Here is a 12,860-nt window from a genome sequence, read left to right as displayed (position 1 = left end):
AACAAGTGATTTCAAAATCACCTATTTCAGTTATTTCAGTTTCAGGAAAGAGTTGTCTCTCTTTAATTATAACTGAATTAAATCACTCATATAAGTGATTATTATTTACATCCATGTTACTCAATGATGAACCTATTGAACTATATTCTAATATGGATTGTTCCCCTTTGACATTTATTAAATCACCTGTTTCAGTGATCTAGCCTTTTTTATGTACCGGGAACTGACAAGAAAAATTCAACTTAATATTTTCTTTATGTAACACTTTGCCTTTTAATTCCAATTTAAAAAATTTCAAAATTGTTATTATAAAATACTCATTTCATCTATGCTATGTGATATTCTACTATTTCAAGTTGCATTACAGGTCTTGTGATAAAAAGAAGAGATACAGATTTCAATAAAATGTTTGAGAACAAGTCTCTTAGTTTTTGAAATTTGTTAACTATTAGACTGGTTGGTTCACGTCAGTCATATTTGTTATTCGTAAACTGTTCGGTTGTAAATTAGGTTGTTAGTTTTCTAAATTAAATTGTTTTATATTGTTCATATTGTTCATGTGGGGGCCTTTTAAAGGCAACTATATGGTATGGGTTTTTCTCATTGTTGAAGGCCGTAGAGTTGTCTATAATTGCTTAGATCCACCTTATTTGAACTTGTTGTCTCATTTGCAATCACACCACATCTCCTTATTTTTCTAACTAATTTGTGCATGTACAAATTGTATTTCCTACAAACACACTGTCTGATTTAAGTCTATTTTTGGTCAACACTGATTCAAGCTACATGTAGGTTTAATATCCTTTTTGTTAGGAACATATTATAGTATTATCAATCAGTTAGAAACTAAACAAGATCAATCATGAATCTAGTTTAATATTGCACCTTCATTAGCAGCTTAACGGCAAAGACGACACTGCTTAATGTCAGATGGTTTTTTTTTTAGGAGTCTGTGCAATAAGGACCCTTTTTTGGCTCCAAGAGTTAAGTTTATTATCTAAGGATGAAAACTGTTTCAAGTTGATGCATATACATATAACTTGTTGTTTCCTTTTAGAAGAGTTGTTAGTTATACTCAAATGACGCTGTCTGATTTTCAACCTCAATTATGGCAAACAATTATGGTGCCTAGTATACCTAGCTAGTGATATCAGATAATCATGTTTATAATTAAAAATCAAAGCACCAAAGGCGCTATAGGCAGTTAATTAAAAAAATCAAAGGTAAACTTGGCAGAAGTTAAGATGAATATAGTGGAAGAATGGATGAAAATATTTTTCTCTAATTCTTCGTCAATTTATCCCTTTCTGCACCCATTGTATAAAAAAAATTTAATCAACGTGTGGTTCATTTGATCTCAGTTCTTCATTGGTTAAAATCCGATTATGACGTCGAATTTCTGTATGTACCTGTCCATAGTGAGGACCCAGTAATTTGGTGATTGTTGATTGTTGCTGTATATCATATTTATTTTTCATAATTGTTTTGTACATAAATCAGGCTGCTTTAGTTTTATTGTTTTACATTTGTCATTTCGTGGTCGTTTATATCTTACTATGCAGTATAGGTTTTGCTAATTGTTGCAGGCTGCATGGAGGAATATTCTTTTCAGAATAATAATTTCAATTATGGTGTCCAACAGTGGTGTATGGTTTAATTCCACTATGTACTAAAGTTTGAATATGCCATATTAGCGCTTTTAGTTGGATCAGCTGGTGCCACTATGCACAATTATCAAATCATACCTGAAACTATCTGAAATGGTGTAATTTTCTTGTATACTAGTATTACAAGAAATGCTGATGTTGTTATAATGGCCTAGCAATGATGCAACATATATTTTTGAAGGCTGTACGGTTGCCTGTAATTGCTTACATCCACTTCATTTGAATTTTGGTGGATAGTTGTCTCATTGGCAATCATACCACATCTCCTTATTTTTATAATAATTACACATGTCTAATCTTTAATAAGCTATTAACACAACGTAATGTTTTGCCTATTTGTTATTTTGATAATGCAAATGTTACACTTAAAATAGTAATACTTTAACATGTAAGTGATATTCAAAGTCAATGAACCATGACTGAAGGTACAAGGCTAAACAATCTCTATGGAAATGAAAGGTGCCAATGCTTGTTCAACTGCAAACCAAATACCATTGACTTTTCATAAGTCGTTCCCTTTAAACAAACCTTAACACAAATTCAATTTCTAAGTCAATGAACCATAATGAGGGGGTGGGGTTATATAATATCCATGGAAATGAAACTTTTGAATACCAATACGTTCGCATACCAAATAGCTTTGACTTAAGATTACTGGTAATTTTAAACTGACATAATCATAATAATCACAAACTCATTCATGTAAACTAAGTAAAAGTTTCAAAGTCAATAGATCATGCATATGACTGAGGGGTGAGGACCAAATATCCTCTATGGAAATGAGACGTACTAATGCTTCTACACCTACATGCCAATTATCATTGACCTACCACTATTGGTTTCCCTAATACTAACCTAATCGAAAACTAATAAATGAAATTTCAAAGTAACATAAGTTTCCAAGTAAAAAGAGCATGATTGAGGGGGCGGGGCCAAATAATCTCAATGGAAATTAGAAATGAAAAAGTTTATACAACTGCACACCAAATATCATTGACCTACCACTAGTGGTTCCCCCTAAACTGACCTAATCACAAACATATACATGTAAACTATGCAAAGTTTCAAAGTCAATAGACCATGACTAAGGGGGTGGGGCCAAATATTCTCTATGGTAATGAGATGTGCCTATGCTAACACAACTACTTACAAAATGTCATTGACCTACCAGAAACCAGACCTTATCACAAAATCACAAACTAATACATTGTTGATTCCGCCAAAACAGCATGCCTATATATATATATATGTCTCACTTTTTGACTCTGTCAAGGCAAGACAAAAATTGCAACAAATTTAATACAAATATTTTGTCCATCTTTTTAATATTCTTCATTTCTTAGATATATCAATGCTGCGTTCACACATAATTCGAATTCGATTCACATTATTAACTGATTTGAATTAGTTTAATACGCATTCGAAACGTTTAATGTCCAAAAGTAAATTCTACTTGGAATTGCAATACACGTCAAAATCGCTTTACTGTGAATGCAGGGGTTCAAATTAACATTTGGTACTGGACAGCCCAGGACCTTTGACACTCCAAGCTGATTAAAGGTCCACAACCTAAATTCCAGGTCCTGCTTTTACTTGAAATAGTTCATAACTCAGTAAGATAATTTAATGTGCTTTTGGTGTTAAGTTAGCTTGTTTCATTGTCAGTGTCACTGTCGTTTAACATGTTTAATAATAAATGTAATTGTCTTGTATATTAATTTATGAATTCAAATAATCTTTTTTTTTGTATTAGGAAGGCTGAGGGAGGCTGAGGGTATCACTGTGGGTGGGTGTGTTGTCTCAACAATTGATTATTTATTACTAATTATACCATTATATTAAACAGTTCAAATTCAAAACTGTTTAAGTGTATCATATCTAGTTGCACTATATATTATATTAGCTAGTTCCTCTGTGAAAATAAAGTAAGAAACTTCCAGATTTGTATAGGCCCTTCAAAATTGAGAAGAAATTACCTCATGGAATTGTAGTAATATGTTAAAACAATAAAAACATCTACATGTAATATCAATATTTATTAATGATAAGGAAAATACTGTCACATTTTATTGGTTTTTGACATGAAAATTTGTGAACTAAAAGTAATTTTGAGTTTCTGTATAAAATATTTCCTGCTTTTTCTTTCTTTTCAATATATCTTTGGTTTTCAATTCTAGAGTTTATATTTCATCATGATAGATGTATTTTGTCTCATGCCTGGAATTATTATATTTTTATTGTATTTGATCGGCAAACCCGGAATTACCCTTATCCGCCCCCGGAATTAGATCCGGTATTATAATTGTCTTCATTTCCGGTTTATGGCATCCATTGTTTTTCAATGTTGTTTTTGTCAGTCAGATACGATTTACTCGGATTTACACATAACATGTTGGCGATTTTCGGTATAAAGCTAGCCGTTGAACAAAATGATTATTATCAGAAATCACCAAATTTAAAACGTCCTTGATTTACGTTTTGTCGATGAAGTTAAAATTACCGCCAACTGAGACTTCAACTCCGTGTCATATTAGTCACAGCCGTTATACAATATTCCTGCGCTTTGTGCCATTTGGCAACTGTAAACGACTTGTAATTAGAGATTTTCGGCGATGAAATAATTCATGCAATTGTTCTTTGACATCTTGGCCAAAAGCACAGGGGATAATAAACTACATAAGGATTTCTATTGAGCACTACTTCCTATGTGCAACTTCAAAACTTTTGGGTGGTTCGACGATCATTTAAGGTTTTTCTGGTCATATTTTTTGTATTCCAGAATTAAAAGTATGAAAAAAGTGTTCAATTAGTTATAAATAACATAATAGCCAGCCAGATAATAACAATGGCACATATTTCAGCATTTATTGGGTAGAACACAAATCTAGGGTGCTCGCATAAAGCAGCTTAACTGCTTAAAAACCGTTTTCTTTATGTATACTTATAGTTTTCTCATATCTGCATAATCTGCATCAAGAAGCAAAAGTATTGTATTAAATAATTATTCAATATTTTCTCTTATTCTTTAAAGAGTAATTGTTTTGATAAAACAGGAATAGTATTATATTTTATCTCATATTTACCATATCCAGTAACAGTTTCAAGATCTTTTATTAATATATCTTAATGATTTAATTCTGGATGCAACACAGCTTCTCATTGGCTGAAAGTGTTTTGACTATCAGCTCCAAGACGCACTTGTGAAAGTGGGATCTAACTGAAAAAACTTGAACCAAAAATTGGGCATGTTGGGAAGAAGCAAGAATTCATCTAAGGTCTTTATTCATACAGTCGAGTCCAGACCTTATGTTTAATTCATTGCAAAATTTTTGAATTGGTGATTTATGTTTTGATTCAATATAACTCTACGAAAGAATAACTGTCAAGAGCATACCATGAGAAATGAAGTCAGTAATGTTACCTTATAAAATATTGTAGAAATTTATTTATCATGACTGGAGTCGAAAAAACTGAAAAAAAAATGATTTTCTGTTAGTTGATTGGTATACTGTGTCCAGTGTCCATAGTATTAACCAACAAAGTCCTCATTAACTATTTAGTGAATCTGATATGAAATTCTTTCATAAAAACATAAAAACCTTCAAAGATATAATATGATCTAAAACGGGATAAAAACAAATAAACACAAAACCATGGTGCAGTATATTTCATTTTAGGTTAAGACATGTATTGAAATGGTACATTTACTGACAACATATCAAATTCTTTATAAGTATTGATTTTAATCAAGCACTATATATGCCAAAATGATCTGAAGTAAACTTAACACCATTTTTTTCTGCATGACATGAACCTATCCTCTATTTGGTATAACCTTGCACAATCATTGAAAACCAAGATCTATATAACGCTGCACGCTACAAGAAAAACTGGTTTGTTAACATTTAATGATTTCCAATATCTCCCACACTGATCAAATACGTTACACAATATCACAGCTTAGAACAGACATTTAGTCTCATTATGTAATGGTCATTTTAAATGGCTTAAATTTAGTGGACATTTTATCTATTTCCCCACAAGCTATAAGAATGTACATACATGTATGAAGGGGTGAAACAGGTAAAATGTTTACCTGTTTAAATGTTGACCTAATTCCTGTCATGCATGGGCGCCGGTACACGCTATGCATTCTTGTCATTGAATGGAGAACAAACATGTTAAAACTATTTCAATGTTCGTGGGCAATGAACAATAAAATGATCTGATTTTGTATCCCAGCTTTTAACATGACACGTGAAAATTATATGAATATTTTCAGGCCTTTAAACTTTGCATTTAACAGGAAATTAAATTTTTCAATTCAATTGTAAATTTCATGCCTTCAGCTGGAAATGAATGATTTAACCCAATTTTATACATTTTTAGAGTTCTTCTTTCATGTCTTTCGACAACTAAAATTCAAAGCCAAGATTTCAGACTTCACAAATTGTTTTTACTTAATTTTGAAAAAAACCTATGGTTTGACACTTAATTTTTTGTTATATAGACCTTTTTTTCAAAGCAAATGAAAAAACTCATAAAGTCATATAAAAAATTTAATTGGGGACTAGTGTATTTAAACAAAAATAATAAGAGAATTCTTAAGATTATAATTCATCTTTTCTTTCAACATTATTTTCTTCAAAGTTCAGTACATAAGTCAGGGTTTCATCTAATGTAGTTGTCCATTAACATGATTAAGCACTAATTCATGATTGGTATTATATGCTACCCCTTGTCCTTCTTTTATTGTGACACACCTTTTTCTGATGTTGTTCACTATGGTTCTTTTTATAATTAGAGCTTAATTCAGGTGTTTATAATGTTCACTACAGGTTATATTTTTGTCTCTTTAAGTTTGAAATACCATTCTATACATATGCTCTGAGTGGTTGTGTGTTCGTTTAAAATTGGTGCATATACTCCTTTAACTTCAAAAGCACTGTTCCATTTCGGAAATCTGAGAGAAAAACATCACGACTGCACACATTGCACATCTATTTCAATATAAAATTAAGTCTCTTTATATGTATTGAACCTGCCTTATTGGGTTGTTGTTGCTGTCTCTCTAACATTTATCTACATCTCCTTACATCCATGTACAGACAATTTGTTTGTATTTGGTCAACATTTTATTAATTCACGTATTAGATATTAGTTATTTTCAATAAACCAGTGAATTCTTTAAGACAAGAGTCCTCAAAATCTTTTTTTACCTGGTGGTCCTTGAAGAAAATCTTCTGGTCCCCACTATTATTTCTATTGCAAAATGCTCAAATTGTGTCTGTTCTTTGAAAAATTTTGGTGGTCAAAAACTTTCGGACCACCACTTTTTGAGAATGCTGTTTAAGATTCCAAAATAACTAGTACAAATGTATCTTAACAAAAAAGAAACATAAGAAATTAAAGGGACAACAAACAATAACAAAGAAAAGAAGAATAGACAACACATTGGCAAAAAAGAAATACACAGAAAAGACTACAATCAACAAAACTCTATATAGAAAAGTAAAGACTGAGCAACACAAACAAAAACTGGAATGATCGCATGTGCTCCAGGAGGATAAGAAAATCATCAGGTAATATGAGACGCCTTTTTATGATTATAATAATAATTTTTAACACAGAAAGTCACTGAAAAAATTATCCCAAAACAGAGTGCTGCCAAATCATGACATCAAAACTAATGATCTGCATGCTTACAAAACTTTTTCTGCTTGAAAAGTTATGAAGAAACAATCTTCATTCCATTAGTATGACATACTAATTCATGGGAAATTTAACCATGCCTGTTCACATAATATGCATACCTGTAAAGTTCTAAAGATCACTACTGATATCTAACCTACAGGTGAAACCAAAATAATATGATAGCCATCAATGTGTGTAAACTTAAAGGCATGATATGTGGTGAATGGTTTTCCCCCAAAAAAGTTAAAAAGCAACAATTTATAATAATATTTAAAAGTTTATATTTGAAACAATCGGGTATGGAAATTAGGACAAGCCTGCAAGGAAAGGAAATAAAAAAAAACCGTTCTAGAAGTGTATTACAAAAGAAGTAAAGCAACTCATATTTTCTAGGGAAAGGTTGCATTTCTTCCTTTCCTTGAAAAAGAAAATAATGTATATTGGATATGCAAATGTATTAATTGTGCGAGTAGGAGTTCACTGTTCACTGATACATTCTAGCTGGTTTTAGGTCTTCTAATTTTCTGCCCTTATGATTTATTAAATAACTAAAGTCCTATAATGAATTACTCTTTGTACTCCAGTTTATTGTGAGATTTTCAACAGGTGTCCATCTGCAGGAAATCATTACATCATTGGTTAAGTTATAACATGACCATTGAGAATAATCAATCTTCACCATATTGGCATGTTATACATGTAGTACTAGTGATGTTTCGATTATAGGTTGTTTAATTTTCGATAATCCATTTATAAAGTAAAAAACTCTATAAATTGTTATTTTTTAACGTATATGTTTTAAGGAAAAGTGTTACTAAAATCCTACATTATTTGCATATAAATTAAAATCTAATCCAAATTTCAGCTAGTTCCACACACTAGCATAGCATACAGTGATGATGAGAAAACTTGTCCACCATAAACAGTCAGACCAAACAAGAAGGATGCTAACAACTACAGGCCATTTTACAGCCTTCAACAATGAACAAAACACAAAGTGCTGTGCATGTATCTAAATTTAAATTAAAAGACCCTATAAAATGTAAAACAACTAAAATGGAAAAATCTAATGCCTTATTTAAGCTAATAGTAATACAAATGAAGGACAAAATTATGGCAGGCAAATACTGGATGTAATTTTGATAGTATTATAATGAAAATGTTGAAATTAAAATATCAATTCTTTAACATGTAAATTATGCAAAATACTCAACGTCAATGAACCATGACTGAAGAAACACTCAACAGGGCCAAACTAAATATCATTGAGATGGGAGCCATCTCTGTGGGCCCCACTGTGAATAATGTGTGGTAAAAAAATTGTATCTTTATCATTGGACATGGGGTTGTCAAATGAAACCAAAGTATTTGACCTTGACCTTTGACCTAGGAAGTTGTACATACATTATGACACACCCTCTGGTGTTGGTTAATATACATATCAAGTATAAACTTTGAAATCATAACGGTTCTCAAGATATAGAGCGGACACGATCTTTACCATAGGACATGGGGTTGTCAACTAAAACCAAAGTTTTTGACCTTGATCTTTGACCTAGGAAGTTGAACATACATTATGACACACCCTCTGGTGTTGGTTAATATACATGTCAAGTATAAACTTTGAAATCATAACGGTTCTCTAGATATAGAGCGGACACGATTTGTTACGGACGGATGGACAGACAGATCACTATAGGGCGGACGCCATTCGGCAGGGGCCCTAATAATTACTAGGATACAAGATATGCCAATGTTAACGCAACTTCAAAAGGAATATCATTGACTTATCATAAGTGGTTCCCCTTAAACTGACCTAATCAAACTTTAACATGTAAACTATGCAATAGTTTCAAAGTCAATAAACCATGACTGAGGGGCAGGGCAAAATTATCTCCATGAAAATGAAAGGTGCTATTTGCTTATATAACTGCAAACCAAATATTATTGATTCATTATTAGTGGTTGGGACTGGTTCCCCTTAAACTGAAATAATTACAAACTTAAACAAATTGTTGATGCTTGCAGACACTGCTGGAAACAACTTACATGTAACTAATTCTCTCTCTAGCTTTTTTACTCTATCAAGGCAAGACAAAAACTTAATTACTAATCCAAATTTGAATTTTCCAGCTGATTCCACACACTAGCATGTCATACAGGTAGTTTCAAATATAATGCATAACAAGAACGTGTCCATAGTACACAGATGCCCCACTCGCACTATCATTTTCTATGTTCAGTGGACCGTAAAATTGGGGTCAAAACTCTAATTTGACATTAAAATTAGAAAGATCATATCATAGGGAACATGTGTACAAAGTTTCAAGTTGATTGGACTTCAACTTCATCATAAACTACCTTGACCAAAAACTTTAACCTGAAGCAGGACAGACGGACAAACAGACGCACATACCGAAAAACATAATGCCCCTCTACTATCGTAGTTGGGGCATAAAAATATGAAAATTAGAAGACGTGGTAAGACTGACAATGAGAAAAAATATTCACCATTGGCAGTCAGACCAAAAGTCAAGAATGTAAACAACTACAGGTCATTTTACAGGCTTCAACAATAAGCAAAACAATTATTGTATAGCAAGCTATAAAAGGCCTCATTACAAGATCCTATTACCTTGTGAGCATAATCAGTACTGATAATTGAGCTAAGAAAGACATCCAAACCACTTTAAATGCAGGCTCAGCATTTGCAAGACTACAGTCCCATCTGGAAGTCTAAAACGTCAACATTAACCCCAAGCTAAAACTATTCACCAGCAATGTAAAACCAGTCCTCTTTGTACATGTTGTATGGATCAGAATGCCAGTGAATTAAACATCGCGACATACAAACGGAAGAAATCTTTAGACAACAACTGTCTTCGCAATTCACAAAAAATTTACGCCAAATGAAATCAGCAATACAAAAAATCAACATAAAAGAGGCCAGTGTAACTGTCAGAACATCATAGATGAGAACAACAACAACATTCTAAATGGCTAGGCCACGTACTAAGAATACTAAATGGAAGTACACCAGCTTTCAATATGACACCAACAGTATGAGAAAAACATACTGATCTTGTACCAGTGACCACCATGGTAACTATTGTAGGCAAGCTACAAGAGGTTGGCTACACCTGGGGGCAGGCTCTGCATGTCACAAAATATCTCTCGAATGGACATTTCCAGTATGTTAAATCAATTCTTTTTCAATAGTTCTTTCAAAATCAAAAATGTACTTCCATTTGATAATTTGAATACATCTGTGTCAATTTAAATAAAATGATTCATCTACAATCAAAATGTAAATTTTTTTTTTTTCTCACTTTTTTTAATAAAAATGTCCATTTCTTCATTCCGAACATATCTTTTTATTTCGCATAATCTATCCATATAAATTATTTTGATTTTAAAGTCATATTAATAATATTCTCAGAATACAGTTATAAATTGAACTGTAAAATGTTACATTACTATTTTTATACAAACGTATTTATAGAAAGTGAAAGTAGACAGTTTATTTATTGAAATTATTCATTAAAATTATGAATCTTCATGCAATAAATTTGAACTGTTGCCAGTTCCTATCACGAACTTATGCTTGTGCATGCACGTTTCAAATCATACAGGTGAGTGTGTATGTCAACAATTCTACAGGTAAACCTGGTCAGCTGACATATTTGACCTATTTACCGATTTGTAAATATAGCGGACGATCCTTACAAACGCAACACGTACTTCTTCAAAATAATAAATAATAAACTGATGTTTCTAGCCAGCGACTGCTGTAGCAGTTAATCAATACTCGAGGTTGCTAAAAATCAATAAAACATTATGCATTGTAGAAGCTTTAAGTCGATGAAACGTCACGTGCGCACGCGTGATGTATGTGCATGCAGGCTGTTCACGCCCAGCAAAATATACAAATTTAGACAAAAATCCCATGTTTTCCTACTTACCACATATGTGCTGAGGTTTTGACTGCTTTCTTCTTGATATCTTGGGCATTTTTACAATCCCTTTTCAATATCCCGGTCATGTGTGTTGTAGTTTTCATAAGCATAGGTATGCAGTAACGATCGCGACCACCTCGTTCATCTCCATGTTGATAAATGCATGACGGGATTGACCTTAGCACGTGTGCACGAGGACGGAAATAGATTCTCGTCACTTGTCGCATGGTGAACAATAATTTATTCGGCAATATTATTTTACAACTTGTTGACTAATTGATAAAATGCATGTGTGTTATGGGTACTATAAGATCTAAAAATAGTATACTAGAAATTAATTTATTCACGTAACAATACTGAAAAGAAAAATACTTACACCGAGACTCAGAAGAATTTAAATAGAGAAAAAGCAGTGAGAAAGACGTTCACTGATTTTTTGGTTTATTTAATTTGGTTTTAGACCATTTTAAGTTTGCAATGAATCGAATTATATGAATAAAAAAAATCGTATCTTTTCTAAATTCCTCGTGTACTATACAGTCAATGCATTTTTAAAGAATTCAAAAGATATTGTATGGTTTCTCCGAGCTGGGACTATTATACGAACATATATAATAGTATAATAATCCCAGCTCCGAGGCGCAATTTTCAGGTCTTGCTTCATTACTGAAAAATGTTTCATTTTGAACCTTCCTCCTCTACGCTTGCAAGTTTGCATACTTGCAAAGAAAAATAAACAAGAAAAGTGCATGATAAACCGCAAAGTATCGGAGAGAGAGGGACTGTAAAAAATTTGGTGTTACAGAATCAACGACGTGCATATGTGTATTTGTCCAGATATATGAAATACAATATGATATATGTCTGGTTTATCTAAGGAAATAGAGTGTGCTTCTATGAAAGGAATCAATCTTATCAAAATTGATTCTCCGCGCTTGCTTATCACATTTTCCCCGTTCGATTTAGGCCCATACGTACGTGACCAGAGTCCGGAGCCACAGCCTGACATATAATACATATTATATGTCTGATGTGACGCAACAAAAAGAAAATTAAAAGAAAATCAGGAAAGAAAAAGGTGCACGTAACCCGGGCCGTCACTACACAGTCCAAGATTGTTTTAAAATAGATATCAAATAGACAAGTAAAAGTTGTCACTGAATTTGATATACAAATAAGAAGACTTGGCATATACAGAGAGACATATAGTTCGTATTATATGTCTTGCCAATGAGACAGCTCTCCATCGTCTAAAATAATCTCTCAATTTTTATCACATGTATACAATGTTGACATTTATTACTTTGATGAAACACAACAAACTCAATTTAACAACTCCAACCAACCCCTCTCTCTCGCTTCTGAATTTGTCACACTTGATACGAAAATACTCCTCATCTTCAATTTCACTTAAAAAAAATGGATTTTTGCATATTCTTTCGTTTCTTAGGATTCCTTTTATACCGACCATGCAGCGTTTATAAACTATGTGTTGGTATATTCTCGGAAAATAAGAGTATGGGGGCGTTACATAATAGATCAT

At 32.4% G+C, this 12,860-nt stretch overlaps 1 protein-coding gene across 1 annotated transcript in view; it reads right to left on the bottom strand.

Annotated features, from left to right (window-relative positions):
* Window positions 1–11,488, bottom strand: part of LOC127730051 (zinc finger protein 236-like) — a 48,567-nt gene extending 37,079 nt beyond the window's left edge. Inside the window, exon 1 of the mRNA XM_052238098.1 lies at window positions 11,324–11,488. Coding sequence (XP_052094058.1) covers window positions 11,324–11,372 — 49 coding nt within the window. The 5' untranslated portion in view covers window positions 11,373–11,488. The remainder of the gene's footprint in view (window positions 1–11,323) is intronic.
* Window positions 11,489–12,860: the final 1,372 nt, after the last annotated feature.

The sequence above is a fragment of the Mytilus californianus genome, unplaced genomic scaffold, assembly GCF_021869535.1.
Source record: "Mytilus californianus isolate M0D057914Y unplaced genomic scaffold, xbMytCali1.0.p SCAF_2, whole genome shotgun sequence".
NCBI lineage: Eukaryota > Metazoa > Mollusca > Bivalvia > Mytilida > Mytilidae > Mytilus > Mytilus californianus.
Note: the sequence above shows the minus strand (reverse complement) of the source record. Positions and strands in the feature narration are given on the sequence as shown.